This window comes from Populus euphratica, unplaced genomic scaffold (assembly GCF_000495115.2).
Source record: "Populus euphratica unplaced genomic scaffold, PopEup_1.0 scaffold68.1, whole genome shotgun sequence".
NCBI classification, from domain to species: domain Eukaryota; kingdom Viridiplantae; phylum Streptophyta; class Magnoliopsida; order Malpighiales; family Salicaceae; genus Populus; species Populus euphratica.
Genome location: NW_011499901.1, coordinates 1,020,707 through 1,042,362, shown reverse-complemented (window position 1 = coordinate 1,042,362; position 21,656 = coordinate 1,020,707). Strand labels below are relative to the sequence as shown.

The following is a 21,656-nucleotide window of genomic DNA, read 5'->3' as shown; positions in this document are numbered from 1 at the left end:
GGCCTCCAACCAAATGGTGGGATGAACCGTGTCCAGCATCCCTAGCTAATTCAACTCCCTCTTGGTTATATGAGATGAGTCTGGTTTATGAGATAAAATGGCATTTCTAAAAAGGCTTCTGAAGCATCCATAGTTTATTACAGAGTGGTTCCCTTGCTAGAAAGAGTGACCCCCTGCTCTGTTATTCTCAAAGGCTCACAGAGGTTGGCAGTGAGTCTTGCTAGATTATCTGGTCAGCATTTAAGAGTCTAAGCATGTCAATGTGCATGGGCCAACATTCGAACATCTTAGCACCCCCACGCCGAGGCTTCGGCTAAAGAATAAACCACAATTAAAAAAGAGCGCGATGGGAACAATCGCTCCTTTAGAATGTGCAATTCATTATTCCGAGGGAAATTGATGAGGGCAAAATCTCCGTGAAAGCAGCTTTTTAAAGCATGCATCAATCCATTTCAATAGTAAAACAAGACAGAAATTGAAAAATAAAAGAATGCACTGCTAGGTAGAGATTAAAACGGTTACAAAAGTTCAAGCACCCCAACAACAGCCACAACATAAAAAGGTAGCCCCGAGAGGCAATGGTTCAAACTTGAAAGGATTGGTCTACGGCGGTTACACAAGAATGTCCTAAAGTTAACACTACTGCTACTTGAGTCCAATAAAAAAAAAAAAAAAACTAATGGGAAAGAGGAATAGAGAGATGCTAAACATAATATTGGAGAAGGCACTAAACATTAACGTCTGCACTCAACTCTAAGGATGCCAAAATGAGCATCTTATGCAGCTGCAGGGATTGGGCCATTAGATCTAAATCCACGGCCTCTTCCGCGATTTCCCCTCCCACGGCCACGGCCTACAATCAATATACAACACCACTGACAAAGAGCACTTTTAACTGAAATCAATATGCAACAAATTATGCACCACAACTGACAAAAAGCATTTTTTTTTAATGGTGTTGGCACTAATTGACAGTGTGACTCCAGAGAGAAACCCAGCTACAAAACATCAGGGGACTTCACTGAAATGATTGCTCAATTATCAACTGTTGTTCTTACCTGTAGCATGGCACTTCCAAGAGTCTGGAAATGTGTCCTTATGTTTCATGTTTTATATAAGCCATGTGATGTTTATTCAATCCACAGCTTTCATTGAGCTTATGTTTCAAGAAAGTAGAATTATTTTTCAAGGAACCTTTCTGCTCAAAGTACAGTTGGAAAGTTAGATGGTTTTCACAGCAAACAGTGAAAGGTTAAGAATGGACAAGGGATGAAGACTCACCTAGAGGGCATCCTAGTGAAACACCTAAAAAATCAACCTAGGATTTTTTTTATAATATAATATGAAGTCAAGGATAGCCACACAGATCATGAAATGCAAAATAAAAAATAATGGGGAAAAAATACCGCGGCCATGTGGAGGTGCTTCATAATTATAACCATCGCGGCCTTGTGGAGGAGCTTCATAATTATAACCACCGCGGCCTTGTGGAGGTGCTTCATAATTATGACCGCCATCTTGCTGGGTATCAGTATGAGGTCCGTTAAATCCTCCCCTTCCACGGCCACGGAAACCACGTCCTCTGCCTCGACCCCTGGCCCTAGGATATCCCCGATTGCGATCCCAACCCCCATCCTCGTGCTCAGCAGACACAAACCCATTCCCTGCAAAATCATGTCATGCAGTCTTGCAACTCAACAGCAACAATATAAGAAGTTAAGAACTCAGGTGTCTAAACTTAGAAACAAAAACTCTTAAGAATATTACAAAAAAAAAAAAAAAACATCACATAACAACATTACATAGCCAAACCATCACCCGTACAAGAACAAATAAAAGGAGGCAAATACACCAAGTGAACAAACATTTAGCACACAATCACTCAGAAAATTTTCTGGCAATAGACATATATGACCAAATATCTCAAATGAAAACAGTAAAGCATGCAGTCAAAACCCATCAAGACATACCTCTACCCCTTGCCCTTCCTCTGCCTCCTCGTCCCCTGCCACGGCCACGTGGTGAGCCATCTGCCAAAAAAAAAAGCTCAAAGAAGAAGCAAATAAGATCAATTTAAAACAAGTACAAAGATGATAAGTATTTCTTACCTCCCTCATACTCAAACTCTGTGAATGCCTTCACCTGCTCAGCAGGTAACGGAGGCTGGTACCTGAAGGGAGTTGCAATTCATAAGTGATTGCACATCATTTTATTTACAAATATGGGTTCAAAAGTTACAAGTAATAGAGACGCGCACAAACTCACCCAGCAGAAGATGTATTCAGCTCCTTCTTGGAAAGGTTGATTGTAATCATTGAAACATGCCTTGTGGTTTCCAATCTGCGATCACAAAAACAAAATTGCATCACCCACGCAACAGCAACAAAAGCCACATAAAGCATAAAAACTATATATAAAAAAAATTATCAGCCATTCTGAATTAGGACTGTACTTACGGAAGGAGGCCTTCCTCAAGCGGTTCCCAAGTATCTGTTATGTCCGTGGATCCAATTGATGTGATTTGATGAAGACCAACAATTCTTCTCTGCATTACAACAAGAAAAATAGCAATACTACACGCAATCAAACACAAATCGCTAAAGTCACAAAATAACCCATTATTCGGTGAAAACCTTGATTAACTCCACTATAGTCACTGTCTTGTTGATGGCTCTCCCCATAGCCTTGAATACAATTTCGTTCGAACCTTTTTCCTACAAATAAACAAAAAAATTAACCAAAAAAAAACTAAACACAGAGCTCGTCATCAGTAAAAACCAATTAATCCACCTAGCTTGAACACTAGCTGCCCGCAGACATACAAAGATAACACATTCCAGTACCAACAGAATTATCAAGCTCCCGAACTTATAGAAATTCAAATTTTTAGCCTCGAATTAATTGAAAACACGATAACATACCGTCCAGATCCGATTATCGTAAAATATAAACCCGAAAAAATAAAAATAGTGATAGATAAGAGAAGTACTTGAAGCAGAGTCAAGGCATAAGAGATATAGCTACGCATCCTTCCTTGACTAGTAATTCGAATCTCGTTCTCATCAATTGTTTTATCCGCTCTCGGCTTCTCCACTCTCTGGTACCGGTCCATCTTTCTTCACCGCCGCCAAACAAAAAGAGGAAAATCAATTTAATTAGGTTTTTGTAGGGAAAAATCGGAGCTAAGGTTTGTTAAGGTGGATCTGAGAGTTACCTTGAAGAATAAAAACAGAGAGAAGCTTGCTCGGCCAAGAAAGAGCCCTCTTCTACGGCTTCGTTTCTTCTTTAACGCCCTAAACCGCTTGCGGAGGCTTATCGTGCTTTATATACACCACTCTTTTCTTCTCCGGTTCAAACCGGTTTTTATACCCGGGTAGGAATTAGGGTTTATCGTTGATTGCTGCCACTTTTTAAGTGATATCAATTTAGCTCCTCAAGCTTTACTTTATTATCAATTAAGTACTTATCTTTCGATTTCTATGAATTTTACCCCATAATCAATACCACCATATTTTGGGACAGTTTATTTTTGCATTTGAAATTGTGTTTAGGTATGTTTTAAAAATATATTTATCTAAAAAAATATTAAATTAATTTTTAATATTTTTTTATGATTTTGATGTTTTGTTATTAAAAATAAAAAATCCTAAAAGAATTATCTTGATGCATTTACAAGTTAAAAACATCTTACATTACAATACCAAAACACTCGTTCAATCATTGATCGGAGGAAAATTAAGATTTATTTTTACATTTAATACTTTCCTCTTTTGTTAATTTTGTGTTACGGTTATATTACATGGCATATTAGTTTTTTTTGTTTGTATTTGATGGGAGCAATTCATAAGCTCATGCAAATTGAATAAAATATTTTAACCAACACCAATTAAGATGGATAAAGTAGTGATTTGGTTGAATTTTAATTGTGTTTGGGGTAAGATTAATAAAAGCAATAAATTTAAGTGAGGAAGAACAGATCCAATTAGATCATTCACACGAGGGTCATTAACAATCCAATCTTTCCTATTAAATAGATTGTAAGATAAATCAAATTTCGTTAACTAATCCGCTGCAAAATTGACCTCTCGAAAAATGAGCTGAGCCTTAGTTAATCTCTTTGTCAAAAGTGTAGACATTTTAACAACTAGGTATAGTTATTGTCTATTTTCTCGGTTTGCTTGATGAGGATATTCAATACCACGAGAGAATATGACTCTCCAGTATAACATTGAAATATTCCAAGCTCCCATGCAAGACCGGTGATGGTAGCGCATAAGTATGCTCTTACTGAAGGACAAAAGCCTGCGTTTATCACGAACCTCTTTTTCCATGTAGTTTGTCTCGAATTAGCCCTCCCGCACCTGCAAAACCTGGGTTGTCTTTGCTGCTGCACCCATCAACATTTCCTTTCATCCAACCTCGAGGAGGGTATCTTCATCCCACCCGCTGCATCTCTTTTTAAGTTGATCGGTCACATTCCCTGATGTCTATGCGTGTTCAATTTCTTCCACCATGCAGTTAATGGCTTTTACAGAGCTGTAAGTTGACAGGTCTTGGTCTGTGAAAATCCTCTGATTCATTGCCTTCAATGGATGCCACACCGTGACCCTAAATGCCACCTCCCATCTTCGGACTTCTCTTGACACGTGCATACTAGACAAATTACAAAGCATCCAAGTAACAATTGTGAATTCTCCACTTGCCGAATTGTGCCAGAAAATAGTATCATCCTCTGCTTGTTTACAGGGGACAGGATGGCTCGTAATTGCCATTAATACCTGCATGGGAAGTAGGCGAGCAAATTCCTCCCATCTCCATTCATTATCGACTTTGACCATATCCTTCATTAACAAATTGCTTTCCTTCACGGAAGATTCTTGTGCCACATGCTGTAATAATTGACTGAAGCCTTCAAGCCAAACATCTTTCCAGAACCTGACTTTCTTTCCATTCTCTATGGACCCAGCTTGTACCTGCAACATTTTGAGGCAACACCTTGCAAATTGCCTTCCAAAATGGGAATCGGTATTCCTAGAGCGCAGTTGTTGATCTTGCGCATGTGACTTGACATACTTGGCCCTCAAAAACCAAGCCCACAGACTACACTTATTATTCAAAATACCCCACCCTAAATCACAAAAACATTGTCCATGCCTTGCATTCTCCGCAATCCTAGACCTCCTTCACATTTCGTCTGACAAAGCTTTTTTCCATTTGACAAGGTGAAGTCGTTGACTCCCCTCATAATCTGCCCATATAGAACCCCTACATATTTTTTCTATTTCATAGCAAATAGATTTGGGGAGTAAGATGGACTGCATGGGATGCAAAGATATAGTAGTAGTTACGGACTTACATAGCGTGATTCTACCCGCAAGTGACAGGTTTTTGGCTTTTCCAGTAAGCCAATTTTTGGCGCATGTTCTCAGTAATATAAATATAATACTGTTTTGTTATCCACTGGTGAATTACTACTTCCCCAATCTGTATTGATAGCGAAACCACTATGGTGACTAATAGACTTCGCTAACGTGGGAGAAACACCTTTAGAGAAATACACCTTCGTTTTAGCTGCACTAACTTTCTTACCTGATATGGCACAAAAATAATTTAGACATTCCAAAATTGTATCCATCTGCCATACTGTAGCTTCTCCGAAGAGAAGGACGTCGTCTGCAAAAAATAGATGCGATATATTCGGTCCTCCTCGATTAACTCTAAAATGTCTCCATGAGCCTGCATCGACTGCCTTCTGAATTAACTGAGACAACCTTTCTACACATAGCACAAAAATATATGGTGAGAGTGGATCGCCTTGTCTAATTCCCCTAGTTGAAGTGAATATTTCGGAGATCTTTCCATTCCATAGAACACTCAACGAGGCCGTTTCAATACACTTCTCTATCATGCTTTCTGGGAAGCCTGTCAAAATCAAAGTCTCCATGATGAATTCCCAATATAGTCTGTCATACGCGTTCTCCAAATCCACTTTGATTGCCATTAACCCTTACTTACTTCTCCTAGTGTTTCGAATAGTGTGGATGACCTCCTGGGCCACTATAATATTATCCACAATTTGTCTCCCTGGAAAAAAGCTGCTTTGGTTATCCGAGACTAAAGTTGTCATTGGAGGTTTGAGCCGATTGACCACAACTTTAGTTAGGATCTTAAAGATGATGCATTACAAAGGCCAATGGGTCTGAACTGCTGCAGCATCTCTGGTTTCGACACTTTTGGAATTAAGACTAAAAAAGAATGTTTAATTTCTGCTAAATCCTTTTTGTTGTCAAAAACATCTCTGATGAACCTGCACGCTTCGCCACCCATTGATTTTGAAAGAAGAATGGATGAAAACCATCCGGTCCCGGGGCTTTAAACGGCTTCATAACATATGATGCCCTCTTTATCTCCTCGCTTGTCACTCTGTCCAATAACTTCTTTCTTAACAATTCTGTTATTTCCGGAGAACTTGCGGCAATATGACATCCTCTAATTACACTATCCCTCAAAAAAAAAGCTTTTGATAAAAATCGATGGCCATCTGCTGAAGCTTATCTTCCTCCCAAGCCCAATGTTTATTACTATCTTTCAAGCATCTCATCATATTCTTTTGTCTTCTAGTAATTGTCTTGGTGTGGAAATAAGCTGTGTTTTTTGTCGCCATGAAAAATCCACTTACACCTAGACTTCTGATACCAGTGCATCTCTTCTTGGCCGAGAACCTCATTATACTCTTGTATCAGTTGTTTCTCCAAACTCATAAGAAACTGGTTACACGTTCCATTCGTTGCCTTATGTATCCCTCCAGTTCTCGCGAGTGTCCTTCTCTTCCGACATAATATATTACCGAAGATCTCTCAGTTCCAATCTTTCAATTTGCTTGTTAATTTCTTCAGTGCTGAAGTAACGTCTTTTCATTTTCTCCAATTATTTTAAATCAGCTCAGCAAACCCATTGTGAGAGGTCCACGCCGCCTCAAACCTGAAAGGTCTCTCCTTTCCCTGACTATATATGTCTTAGCTCTGAAATTGATTCAATAACGAATGGTGACATGACTTGACTCGTGGAAGAACCTTAATAAACATATCTGGAAACTGGTGTCTCAGCAAATGGTTTCCAAGCCCCCTATCTAGTCTTTCAAATACTCTTTCATGACCCCTGCTTTTCTGACCTCGCCAAGTGAACCGAGGACTCACACTACCCAAATCCATTAAGTCACATTGCTGGATCCATTTACTGAATCGAGCACATCTTCGACTGTCCACTGCCACTCCCCGCGTTTTCTCCTTAGCTATTAATACCTCATTAAAATCCTCCACCGCCATCCAAAGAGCCGATATGTTTTCAGACAGCTCTCTGATCTCTTCAAAACATTTTCTTTCTTGACTTTCATTGGGATTGGCATATACCACTACACACACCCAATAACTTCCACCTTCTTCAATCACAGCTAGATGGATAAAATTTTGAGAAGAATCAAGGATATTGGTATCTACTCTGGCCTTATTCCATAGTAATCATAACCCGCATGATCATCCTTGAGCCTCTACCCGAAAACTGGAATCAAACGGCAACTTACTATCTACTTGGTATGTAGTTTCCCCGCTTACTCTCGGCTCTGCCAGAGCCAAAATCTCAAACCCATAGGTTCTTCGTAAATCCTTAACTATTGAGCAAAACCGGTTGCTACTTGCACCTCTACAATTTCAAAAGCAAGCATTAATCTCCACCGTAATTAATATGTAAAGGATTAGAACCCAACCTCAATCTGACGCCATCGCATCATTCGTGCCTTCCCCTTCCTCTGTCACTTTTGCATCTTCATAATCTTGGACACTTAACCTCTTGTCCAAGTCCAACTCGTTCATCGTGAAATCCTCCCCCTCCCCCTCCCGTCCCATAGAATCTGGTGGTCTCGGCATCTCATTGGAATTTGTGTTATTGAATAACCCAACTCGCTCCTTCCCCAGTTTCCCAATGTGACTTGTAAATTACCTCATCATTTAAATTTGGTATAACTTCACACTCTAAAGATGTGCTAGGGCCTGCCAGATAACCCCTAATATGGGCTTGCACCTTCGCTTTTTTTACTAATAAAGGGTTAGCTGCAAAAGGTTAAAAAGACATCCGCTTGTTTAATACCATGAAGCAACTTGAACTCTCATGTCGGGTTGATCTTTTTGTGTTGGTGGCATCGTGTTAAAAGTGTTTTTTTAAAAAAAAAAATTCAAAATATATTAAATGATTTTTTAAATATTAATACATAAAACACATTAAAAAAACATCAATTTATATTTTTTAAAATAAAATATACTTTTAAAACATAATCAAAAGTGAAAGTTGCTTGCTCCAAACATTACTATAGGATTGAGAGTCATTATTTTTGTGATAAACTTTTATTGTGACATGTCATAGCTTACAGTAATTAGGTAAATTCCAACTTGTTTATGGACATATCTAGCCTTAATGATTTAGACCAATTTTAGATTTATATATATATATCTATATATATATATATATTTGTGAAATAAAAAAAAATCCAAGTTTGATGAGGATGGCAAAAAAAAGTCTCTAAATGATGTAAAAAATCATTGAAATAATTATTTTAATATTCAAAATCAATAATTTGAGAAAAAAAAATCAAATCTTCTTAACCATCAAATTTAATTTATGAAACTAGATGTGTTATATTGTTAGAATATTGCTAGATCAACCTCAATTACTTCCACATTTCAAGTAGTGTATTTTACGAGATACATTCATAAACATATGTCATTTATATTATTGAATGAGGCTATTTGTATCTTCATTCAAGGATGATTAACTGAAATTCGACCTCTAATATATTTGGTGGAATTAATTAATATAAAAAAACTAATTTATAGTAATTAATATTAAATTAATATGTTTTTAGATATTAGCACAAGTAACCCCACAACATGGTATATGTGTTAGTTTTTATTTTTAAAGTGTTTTTAAAATTATTATTTACATAAAAAAATATTAAATTAATATGTTTTTAGATTTTATAATAATAAACGGATTCTCGACTATTTCCTTGTTATTCGCACTACTTATTTTATTGTTTTTCGTCACGGATTTTGTCGGCTTCGGACATCCCGGGTTTGCGGCAAAGCCCACGTTTCTGCATTATGGGTTGAAAACCCAGTATATAAGCACAAGCCCATATGTTTTATTACAAAGTTTCTTGTAAACAGACTCCTGTTCGGTCCAAGTGTTTTTACTACGAAGGAGTATAGTTGTCCGGGATAGGGAGGCTCGGGGATCTTAATTGTCACTTCGGATTAGTTTGAATTGAAAATAAATGCAGTCGTAGCAAAGGTATTCTCGGTGTAATTATGAAAAACCATGTCATGGATATGAAATTTCATCCACTGAATTTTATGTTGATGAAGTTTATAAATAAATAAATTTATTTATTTATTTAAAATTAGAAAAAGTACACTTTTTTAATGTTTATAAATGTGAATTTTTATTGTATTGGAAGTCATAGTGAATGAGTTCTCCTAGTAGATTTTTTATTGCTATTATATTGATATTTATAATATCAAAAAATAGCACTTAGAACTTAAAGATTAATTTATTTTTAAATTAATTTTTTTGATTTTGATAATTATTCAGTTTAAATTAAAATATAATTATTTCATTAATAATTATATAGTTTGTGTTAATCAGAATGTTAATATACATAATATTTCAAGTCTAATAAATATGTTACCAACATAAATACAAAGACATGTTTTAGAGGTTCAAAAAACTTAATTATACCAGTGAGGTGTTATTTTCATATGAAATAAATAAACAACTTAGAAACAATATATCACCTCTAAACAAACTCTTTATTTGTTTCTATGTTAAACTGGTTATTTACATTCTAGCACACCAAAAAGATATACTCTTGCGAGTTTGAGCACAAAAGACCCATAACAGAGGAAGAAGAATAGTCTACAATGACAGCTGCCTTCTACAAAAGACCCATAACAGAGGAAGAATAGTCTACAATGACAGCTGCCTTCCCCTCAAAGAAAGCTCACTTGCAATTCGATTTTACACGAAACTCTACAATAAGCCATGAGATAGGTTTTCAGAGGGTAGAGCGTCTGATTGGTGCATGATCAGACGCTCATGCCTTGAATGGTTGCAAAATAAAGCGCTAGGATTGAAACAATGAACAAAGAGGTGTATGGTCTCCTTAACCTGGATCTAGAAGTGTGGTTGGAAGATGCTCTTGCTTTCAGTCAAGTAGAAATAAAAACGTTTTATTGTAATATCATTAGCAATTACAAGCAGAGAGATACAGGTGTTAACACCATGTAGTACTGTGTCGATTCTTTCTTCTATACGAAGCATAAAACAAGGTGCCTGAGGTCTTGCAGACAATTTCCTTCATGGAATGAAATGTGGAAGATTGATGCTCTGACTACTTTGCACCAACCAACGGATCGATAATGCTTCTCCAAACTTTATATTCCAAAGCAGAACCGGCACCAGGCAATCCAAATCCATTGACGAAGAAAAAGGGAGTGGCATATACCCCTCTTGAAGCACTATACTGCATGACAGAAAATGTTGAATAAGGTGAGAAATTGTGTCCTACAAAGAATTGCAATCTACAAGCAGATGTATTATTACAGAAATTGCAATGTGAAAACAAGCTGTAGATTAATAATAACCATTGGTTCTGGCATACTAAAACATTCTATACTGTAGGCTTTGCATCAATCTGGAATCAAAAGTTGTTGTCATACCTTGAAGGAAACCCTTGTTTTCAGATCAGTTTGTATATCATTAAAACCAAATTGCAATGGAGAAGAATAGGAATTCCCAACAATTACAGTCGCAAACTTCACGATCTCCTTCACGATGGAATCTTTTGACAAATTGCTTGTTTCGGAACCATAGAACTTCTCCTGATTTTTAAACATCCAATAAGTTAGCTAGCATCAAACTCAAATAGCTAAAAACAAATTCCGCTCACTAGCCACCGAGCAAATACATAATTGTGTTTAATGGTAAGTGGCGTATAGCACGCCTAGATAATAGACATAATTGCATTTTCAAAAGGAAGGAGACGCAAAGCAAGGGCATTAGGAGTGGAAATTCTAACCTGATGCTTGAAGAACTGCTCCAACAAAGGAAATGTAAACGAACAGTTGAGCATGTTAGCAATATGCAGAGCGCGGGAAGCTACAAATGCGTTGTCGTGGTAGCTGAAATTTCCAAGGAAATACAATTTAATCAAATCAAGGTAGAGAAAAAATGATCAACACACATCCAAGAATTAACTGAGAGCATCGCTCCCAATATCATCACAACTCTAAACAATCGTTATCTACTCAATAAAGCTACGATGTACTCAGTTGCTGTCTCCGTTTTTATTATAAAGAGCAGCAGGGTATTACTGACGGTAAAGGGAGGAGGTGAACGACGAGCGAAACACGAGAACCGTAGTGTTTAAGAGCTTTTTGGAGAGGTGGCCAACTGTCCCTGGAATCTGGGCAGACAGGGTCAAAGAAAGCTTCGATCAGGATGGAGTCCGAGCCACCTTTGCGATTCTCGTATACGAACCCATCGTACCTCAGAGGTGGCAAATTCTGGGGTAGGACGTTCCATTTGAACAAGGTGATGAAAAGAAATGTGTAAGAGAACTGAATTACGACAAAGTGATGCTGTCTCTTCATTTTTTTTTTGTGTTTCTTCAGTTCTTTTCGAAGGATATGTTGGTAACGGTTGGAGCTTATAGAGCAGGAAAGAGGGCACTCGTCAAATGCATAAAAAATGACAGGTCGTTGGATAGTTTAGTGACGACAAGTCGTCGGGTGCAAGCCATCAAGGCTGAGTCACATTGGTTGAAAATTATTAAGATTCGAGGCATATAAGACAATGAATACGGTTTGAATGATGGACTGGTACAATTGAAAAATCAACAGTCAGTATTTTTTTTGTACGGTGTTACAAATCTAACCCCATTCCAAGCCTTCTATTGCATTTTCCAATATTTGATGAGGGTTAATTAGGTAAAATAAAAAAAAATCGTGCTGTTCAACCCTACAAGGGCGTCAATTGTTTGAAAAAAAGGAGGATCAAATGGGATTTAAATCTTCTCAATTATTGAGTACTATGATAGATCATCTTGGGTGAGTCTAAGTCATTAGCTTTGAATTCAATTGTTTGTATTTTTATATAGAAAAATAAGTAGTGAAATAAAATCGTAATCATCAAAATTAAAATCAAATATTATTTTAATATCTTTTCAAATAAAAACTAAATTTGAAAAAAATGAATTTCAAAAAAAAAAATTCCTGAAAAGTAAAGTATTTTCTAATTTTTGGTAGTGTTATAAAAAATAAACTGGAAAATAATTTATTAATATTTTATTTCTCTCAAGTTTATTAAAATAATAAGGAATAAATCTTACAAATTAAAAAGTTGAATAATAATGAAATTTAAAAAAAAATCATAAATTATCTCAAATAAAATAAATAATAATCAAAATAATAAAGATCAAATCTAAAAAAAAAAAGATGAAGAAATTAAAATAATAATAATTAACATTTCATAAAGTATTTCAAATAAAATAAATAACAATAAAAAGAATGAGGACCAAATTTGATAGAAAAAAATTTTAATAAAAAAATAATAGGAGAAAAGCAAATAACAATTATAAAAATGAAGACCAAAGTAAATATAAAAATTAAATTTTAAGAAATGAAATTGAAAAATAAATATTCAAAACAAAATATATATAGCAATCAAAAGTTTGAGGATCAAATTTGATATAATCAGCAAATAATGACATTTTTAAACTTTTCACAACTTCCGGAAAGTGTTTTCCTCCTAAATTTTTCAGGAAAACACTTTCCTGAAAATCAAGCCAAATTTTTCTTTGACTGGAAAGTGTTTTCCGTTTATCAACTTTCCTAATAGCAAATAAACACAGGAAAGTTTGGAAAGTGATTTCCTAGAAATCACTTTCTGCAAAACAAACACAAGAAAGTTTGGAAAGTGTTTTTCCGGAAACCACTTTTCAAAAAACAAACACAGTTAAAAAGGAAAACGCTTTCCTGAAAATTAAGCAAAAATTTTTTTGACTAAAAAATATTTTCGTTGACCAGAAAGTGTTTTCCGTTGACCGGAAAGTGTTTTTCGTTGACCGAAAAATGTTTTCCATTGACCAACTTTTCTAATGACAAACAAACACAAGAAAGTTTGGAAAGTAGTTTCCTGAAAACTGTTTTCCGAAAAACAAACATGGCCTGAATGATGGACTGGTACAATTGAAAAATCAACAGTCAATATTTTTTTTGTACGGTGTTTCAAATCTAACCCCATTCCAAGCCTTCTATTGCATTTTCCAATATTTGATGAGGGTTAATTAGGTAAAATAAAAAAAATCGTGTTGTTCAACCCTACAAGGGCGTCAATTGTTTGAAAAAAAGGAGGATCAAATGGGATTTAAATCTTCTCAATTATTGAGTACTATGATAGATCATCTTGGGTGAGTCTAAGTCATTAGCTTTGAATTCAATTATTTGTATTTTTATATAGAAAAATAACTAGTGAAACAAAATGGTAATCATCAAAATTAAAATCAAATATTATTTTAATATCTTTTCAAATAAAAACTAAATTTTAAAAAATAAATTAAATTATAATAACAAACACATAATAAATAAAATCCCTTTGTATTTTGCATCTTCACGGAAAACACACCCACATTTAATTCTTCCGTCCTTTTCTCCAACACTCCTTTTCATTTCATCCGTGGACAAGTTAAAAGAATTATTAGTTCATTTACTATGATATTAAAAAAATTCTAAAAAATTACACAATTATTAATTCTCTATATATTTTTTTCAATAATTTAAAATTCATTCGGTTTTAAAAAATCATGACCGCATTGAAAATATTTCTAACTCTTGCAGTGAATCTTTCACCATGTTTGAAAATGTGTTTAATTTAAAAATATATTAAAATAATATTATTTTTAAAAATCATTGAAAAATAAAAAAGTATTAATCTAATATATTTTTATATAAAAAAATAATTTAAAAAAAAAAACAAAACAAAAGCTATCAGTTTAAAACATATAGCAAATCAAACCTGAAAGGTCTGACTCGGTTGCCTGGCAAAAGTCAATAGGATCCCAATATTAACCTTCACCGATTAATGAGAAAAAAATGATCTTCGGAGGCTGGTTTTCATCGGGGCTGGGCTGTTTCTTGCAATTGGGACGACCTTTTGTATTTGTTGTTCCTTGGGACACTGCAAAGAACTGGGAACCCTTCTTCTCGATCACTGATTCTATGCTCAGCAGTCAGCACTGTATGTGCTCTTTTGGGCCCGTCAGAACTAGAGATGTGCCAGGCTGAGCCCATTATAGATTGAATATTCTTGCAGGGAGAGCAGGCCAGGCCGAGTCAGAAAAGCTGATGACTCAAGGTTCATGTGAAATCCCACGGGCCAATTTTTTTAGAAATTTCAAATGCTTTCTCTTAATTAAATTGGAAATAATAATAGCTAAAAAAATGTTTTTTTTCTAAATATTCTCTTGCATGTTTTTTCGAGCTAGAGAAAACTCTTTCTCAAATTCAAATTGCTCTTAATCCTTTACGTGCTCGGTTTTTTCATTAAACATATCATATCAATCAACATTATTCTTAGCCTCCCTGGCAATAAAATCAACCTTAGAGCCGGAAGAAGATAATAAATTCTATTTCATGACTTTCATTGAAGTAGAAGAACGCTGATCTTGACCCTCTAAATTCTAAAATTCTCTTTTAAGTACAGCAAATAAATAATTCATGTTTTATTAAAAATACCTCTAGAAGCACATCTAACATGGTTTTTTTTTTATAAACATTACAAATCAATAAAATATCTCGCATCAAGATATGAATATTTAATAACCAGTCTTATTATTAATATTGATTGTTAACTTATTAAACGCGTTTTGAGACCATACATTTCACCAAATACAAATCTATGAGGTCAATAAAATCCAAAGCAAACAATACCTAGCAGGTTGGGCCAGGCTATTCCATTTAGTATCAGAGTAGGCCTTACTGATTGTCCAATTATGCTGACAGAATCATCGGGCTTCTTAAAAGGGATGAATTATAATATCCTGCATCAACGGATGATGATTTAGTAGATAACCTTATTAGTAATGTTGATTACTGACTTATCAGTCGTGTTTTGAAACTATACGTGATCATCAAAAACAAATATATGAGGATAATAAAACTAAAATGGATAATATCTAGCAAGTTAGCCCTTGCTATTATATTTTGCATCTAAATCTTCTCCTTTAGTGTTATCTTCATCATCCTTATGGAAATTTGGTAGTTGATTCTAGTCCACAAAGAAATAGGAAGTATCAAAACTTTTAGTTTTCACATCATATTTATTTTAATTAAATTTTTAATTTTAACATCATATATATTTTGTTAAAAAAGTTATCTTTTTTGCTTATGCTTTTAGAGTGGGTTCTCAAATTTAGTTATAGATATATTATCATTTTTTTTATAATTATCTGAGTACCTCATTTTCACCAACTAACATGTTAATTTTAAAGTATATCTTTGCTTATTTTTTATCATTAATTTTTAAACACTTATTTTCAATTATACAATATGTTTTTACATGTTTTATATTATTGGTTTCTTAACATTTCTTACTTGAGAAAGAACCTCTACATCTCCTTTTATGCAAACATATCATGTTCAATCATCTCTTCAAGCCTAGATTGTTTCAACACATGATAAGCAAACAACCACTTGAATTGTTAAATTCTATTACCACCTAATACAGTTGAAAATATAAATCAAAGAATAAATTATTAAAAATACATAATTAAAATTTAACAGGGTTCTCACATATGATCTTAATTTATAATTTTTTATCTTAAAATAATTAGTTTTAAACTAAAAAAAATATATCAATTTTAATATTTGATTTTTTAACTAAATAAAAAAATAAAAACATCATAAATAATAATATTTTTGTAAACTAAATAGAGATAATAATTAAATGTTTTTTTTCTAAAAATCTTTTTGCATCATCAGCGCATGCACAGAAAAAGCAAACGATCGGTTATCCCTTCACATATCATGCCATTTCAAGGTTTTTGCTTCAACGAAACGTGTCATCTCTGGCACATCAAAACCAAAATATCTTCCATTTCCTTGCCTATATCCCAACCATTGACTCTACATATCCATAACCCGAACTTGATTAATATGATGTTTTAGGGTTTGTTTTCGGAGTGCGGTAGGTATCACTTTTTAAAAGTATTTTTATTTAAAAATATATTAAAATAATATTTGTTATTATTTACAATTTACTTTTAACATTAAATTCATATATATATATATATATATATAATCCAATTAAGAGCAAAAAAAAGACTTCAAAACATTTCAAAAGCACTGTTAACTATAATACTATAATTTAAATTGATTTTGCTAAATCTAAATTATTTGAGAAATTAAATAGTAATTTAGTTAACTCATAAAATTAAAATCAGCATCATTTTAATTAATAAAATAAAATATTTGTATAAAATAAAATAAATTGATATATTTGAACTTAAATTAACAGTTAAGAGTGTACTTGAAGAGATTATTTGTTAAAGTATTTTTTATTTAAAAATATAATAAAATATGTTTATCTTTATTTTTTAAAAAATATTTTTAAAAGACAAAAATAAATCAAATTTAATAATAATTGATGTATTAACCGCTGGCATTTCCCCTTCAGAGTCAACGTCATCTTCCACCAACCTTCCTTTTAAGCCCGCGGCTCACCCATCCTCTCATATTGATACTCCAACTTCTTTTCCCTACTTTTGTTGCAGCCCCTATAATGCGCCATGGTCACACCACCTCCTATTCACTGTCCCACTCCATCACCAACCCCCTTGAACTTCAACAGCGACGCTTCCATCACCACCGGCCACAACATGCTTGTCTCTGTGCTTCTCGCACTTTTTCTGCCATGTGTAGGTATGAGCGTAGTGTTTTTAATCTATATTTGTCTCCTATGGTATGCTGCTAATAATCAACCAGAGAACATTGCTTTACCGGTAAAAACTGTGACAGAGAAGGGTTTGTCATCATCGGAGCTAGAGAAGTTGCCTAAGGTCACCGGGAAAGAGCTTGGTTTGGGGACAGAGTGTGCTGTTTGTCTAGATGACATTGAAAGTGAACAGCTGGCTAGGATAGTTCCTGGCTGCAATCATGGGTTTCATCTGGAATGTGCTGATACTTGGCTTTCCAAGCACCCTGTTTGTCCTGTTTGTCGGGCAAAGCTTGATGATCAGTTCTCTACTGCTTCTGCTTCTCCAGAGAACAATCCTTGTTGAAATTTTAAGAATTAATTAGAAGTTGATTATGTCTTGAGTTTCTTATTTAGGATTGCAAACGATGCAGTGTATTATTATGTCTCGAGTTTCTTGACGCAGTGTGTGCACGGGTTGTTAATTAGAGCTGGTTCATGGCATGGTCATCAGAATTCTCCTTGGCAATTTCTGTCAGAGCAAATGCTGGAAACATTTTCATCATGGAAATATCTCACAAGTTTGCTTTGGACCATTAATTAGCTTAGATAATGGACATATAGGTGGCATGAATTTAAGTTTTGACATGAAGAGAAAGGGACGCAAACAACAAATCCTAGTTTACCATGTTCTTGTGTCAATAGATGACGAGTTCTTATAGGATTTGTTGTCAAGAAGTGATACAAACCAGTACAAAGTTCAGTTTATCCCTCTGTCTCATTCATAGCCATGGCATGGTTTAGAATCCTTGTACAGTTTTCGAAGTTATCATCTGGACACAAATGTCAGTGACTTGTACCATGGATGGAGGTTACTGTTGGCAGATTGACGGTGCCTTGGTTTTCGGAATGCTTGCTCTAGAAACTACCAGTTTTAGATGCCCACAGGTTTCGAGTAGTGTCTGTTCATTCCTGGGAATCTGCAGTGATCACCATTCTTTAGTTTTGGAAACCCATAAAGGCAATCATGGTTGCTTGTTTTTTCTGTACAATTAATTTTAAAAAAAAACTGATTTTTTTATTTTAATATTCATATTAAAAATAAAAAATATTATTTCAATTAAATTCTAATTAAAAAATTGATCAGACGTATAATGTATACAAGTATACAACATCTCAAGACAAGCTTTATTATGCCTTTGATTTTACCAATATCTGGCGATGTGGCGAAGGCCCATAAGAGACAATCGATCGATCACAAACCACTAGTACTCTAATACTATAACGAATTCCATGTGAAAAGGCCTTCAACAGTTGTCAAAAGTATTTTGTCCTCCATTAAATAGATTCTTAATTTCGTGTGGCTACACTCCGACGGAGTATCACATCAGCTTACAAGTTAGTCAAAGTTATAAAGTTGGATCTGGCTTGATTGAAAATTTTAATTTTAATTTGTATTAAAAACAGATTTTGTTTGCTAAATCCAGTTGATTCATGGACTGGTTCACTGGTAAAACTCATTTCAAACTTAATAAAATCAATATTAAAATTAAAAAAATAATAATACCATTCTGATACAAAAATAATAAATTTAAATTATCATGATAATCCAATAACCTCAGATTTTTCTTACCATATCAAACCTTGCACGGGTCAGACAAATCAGAATCTGGCATTTTTTTTTTTTTTTTGCTTTATGTGGGGTGTCCGGGCCAGCTTGCGCGCACCACGACTAATCTCCACGGCCTACTGAACACCCTGCAAACCCAGCAGGCAGGTAAGGCAACGCGGGGCTGACAGGCATACAACTCCAAAACTCGAACCCTTAACAGTGGAAGGCACAAGACGTCTGTCACCGCTGGGTCAATGCGGACAAATCAGAATCTGGCATTTTGTTTTGGTCAAAGAGAATCCTTAGCTCAGAATCTAATAGCTTGAGCTAAGGTAAGTTGAGAAATTGCTATCATGATTTGATTTTGTTTTGCATTTCAAGTCTTAGACATTTTTCCTAAGCGCTTTCGTCTCTTTTCTGAAGAAGATGCAGAAGGCTTATTTCGATGTTCCTGAGGTAGTGTTCATAGTAACAGTGGATTTTTATAAAATGTTTTTAATATCAATACACTAAAACAATTGAAATAAAAAAATATTTTTAAACTTTAAAAGAAAAAACACACGCCCAGCAGAATCAAACACGTACTTGATATTAAAAAACAATGATTATAAGTGGCTCTTGATTTCTAAGTTTGGGATTTAGCCTTATACAAACAGTTCATTCTTAATCGAGAACTTGATGTAAAGGAAGGACTCCTGCCACCAAACCTTCATATGAAAGGCAGTGTGTACATGGAAAAAGATCTAGCCAGCCGTGTCCATTGGTTCTGGTTCACTTCTAGGCAGTTTACCTGTCAAAACAAATTTCCTTTACAAGGACTTTTCCATGGATGCTGGTCCATCAATTTATATCCCGCATGTTTGGAATTTTCTTTAAAAGAAAATTGAATTTAAATATTTTAATGAAATTTTACATTTAAAATTATTTTGAAAATTAAGAATTGAGTTTCAAATTAAAATTTATCTTTAAGAATATAATAAAGATAAATTAAAGGTTAACCCATCTAATTTAATACACTAGTTAAAAAAATTAATGTTGAGATTATTTTCCTCAAGATATCTATTGTCTCATCTTTTTTTTTAAATTTTCTTTGAAAAAGTAAAATAAAAGCAACGAGAATAATATAAAAATTAAATTAAAATAAATTATATATTTTTTCAAACATGTTAAATTAATTTAATATTTTTTTTCAAACATGTTAAATTAATTTAATTCAAGTTAAGTATTATAATCGATTTAATTATAATAAAAAATTAGTTAAAAACAACACTAAAAAAATATTCTGAAACACTTTGCTGAAATTCACGTAACCTTCACTTGATTCCACGACTTGCAATTTCCAAATTCGGACAACATATAAACAGATGTGGAATAACACTTGCTGCAAGTGAGAATCTTGGTATTGCCACGAGGATCACGTCAATCTCCCAGCGCACAGTAGGGCCAGGCATAAGTCTGGTGATTTAAGATGTGACCTGCTATTGGTAAAATTATATTATTTTTTCAAATATTTTATGAACAATGTAATTTACCTTATTTTTTATACTGCTGTGATTTTTTCTTTTTCTTTTTTTAAAAAAAAAAACCGAAACAAATGCCAGTACTCACATGATGCTAGACAGGAGATCCAGAGAGATATTAATAGGGCAGGTGAGCTAAAAAAAAAACAGAGCAGGTGTGTTCGAATTCCGAATTAATTCAGTAGACGAGATATATATTTTTATGCGTACTTTCATACTAATGGGGAGTTTGAAGTGCAATGGGAATTATATTTTTAAAAATTTTAATATTTTAAAATTATTTTGATGTAATAATATAAAAAATAATTTTTAAAAAATTAAAAATTTTAATTTAATTTATTTTAAAACAAAAAATATTTTAAACCACCATCATTATTACAATCCCAAATATACTATTAATCCAATGCACGTCTTCTCATTTATTATGCTCTATGTAATTATTAATTGAAAGCATGAAGCTCAACTTCTTGATGGTCGTCCAAGACCCAAGTAAATGACACGGGGTCAGCAAGTAATGTAATCTTATTTGACATTCTTACAGAATTTATTAACCGGAAAGAAAAATTAATAAATAGATTTAAGAAATTCAATAATAAATTTAAATCACCCTATTTATTATAAAAAAAATTAAAGGCTCGAGAGAAATATGAATGATCTCAAAGAGAGAGGGGAAACTCTAAATAAAAATAATAATTTTGGGTGTTGAGGAAGGCATTTGAAACTGCTCTCATATATATATATTTATTTATTTTAAAGTATAATTGACATGAAAAAACATTAAATTATCATATATTTTTTTAAGGTTTTGATGTGGTTATGTCAAAAATTAAAACAAAATTTTTTTAATTTAATATATTTTAAAGTAAAAAATTATTTAAAAAAACACTGTACATTACCATTCTAAACACATACAAGTGTAAGAAGGAATGACCGAGCCCAGATATAAAATGTTGAGCATCTAGTAGCCCAAGTCCATCAATGCTTCCACTAAGTTTTGACCACCCGTGCTCTTCTAGATTCCGAGGTGCTCGCGGACAGTGGCATGGGAAAAATTTAGAGTGCACAAAATTCCAATTCGGAACTTATGGTTTCACCTTAACCCTATATCGAAATCTGAGTTTCCAAAAGGTTGCGATTCGATAAGTTTTTCATAAACATCTAAAGACAACTAATAAGGGCACCGCCGAAAGCTTTTTCTCGAATACTTTCCCATGTTGAAAATTTCTATTGTTTAATTTAGAATCATGACTTGATTCGGGATAAATTTCTTTTAAGTATAATGGATATTGATCTCGTTAAATCAAATTAATCCTATTAAAACTTTAATGATCTGATTAATCAAATTAAATTAATATAAAAAACTAATTTAAATTAACTCATAACCTATTAATTAAACATGTGCTCAATAACCCATGTACCTTTTCAAGTCAATTCTCAAATAGATTTGACAATTATAGACTGACCCGTGGGAAGGAGGAGGATGAACATGGTTTCCCATAGCTACT

The 21,656-nt window shown here is 33.8% G+C and overlaps 3 protein-coding genes across 3 annotated transcripts; 1 reads left to right on the top strand and 2 right to left on the bottom strand.

Moving 5' to 3' along the window:
- Window positions 1-477: 477 nt before the first annotated feature.
- On the bottom strand, window positions 478-3,325 carry LOC105132920 (Alba DNA/RNA-binding protein). Its single transcript, XM_011036669.1, has 9 exons — window positions 3,215-3,325; window positions 2,990-3,116; window positions 2,634-2,714; window positions 2,457-2,545; window positions 2,266-2,340; window positions 2,109-2,170; window positions 1,971-2,030; window positions 1,407-1,664; window positions 478-853 (listed from the first exon to the last, which is right to left on the bottom strand). Exons 2-9 carry the CDS (start codon window positions 3,110-3,112, stop codon window positions 777-779), a joined length of 825 nt encoding a protein of 274 aa, XP_011034971.1. The 5' UTR covers window positions 3,113-3,116; window positions 3,215-3,325; the 3' UTR covers window positions 478-776.
- A 6,930-nt stretch (window positions 3,326-10,255) lies between these two features.
- On the bottom strand, window positions 10,256-11,786 carry LOC105132919 (Thioredoxin superfamily protein). The gene is made up of 4 exons (XM_011036668.1): window positions 11,428-11,786; window positions 11,129-11,231; window positions 10,770-10,931; window positions 10,256-10,573 (listed from the first exon to the last, which is right to left on the bottom strand). Exons 1-4 carry the CDS (start codon window positions 11,700-11,702, stop codon window positions 10,442-10,444), a joined length of 672 nt encoding a protein of 223 aa, XP_011034970.1. The 5' UTR covers window positions 11,703-11,786; the 3' UTR covers window positions 10,256-10,441.
- Window positions 11,787-16,831: 5,045 nt separating this feature from the next.
- On the top strand, window positions 16,832-18,021 carry LOC105132918 (E3 ubiquitin-protein ligase ATL23-like). Its single transcript, XM_011036667.1, has 2 exons — window positions 16,832-17,027; window positions 17,124-18,021. Exons 1-2 carry the CDS (start codon window positions 16,895-16,897, stop codon window positions 17,384-17,386), a joined length of 396 nt encoding a protein of 131 aa, XP_011034969.1. The 5' UTR covers window positions 16,832-16,894; the 3' UTR covers window positions 17,387-18,021.
- Window positions 18,022-21,656: the final 3,635 nt, after the last annotated feature.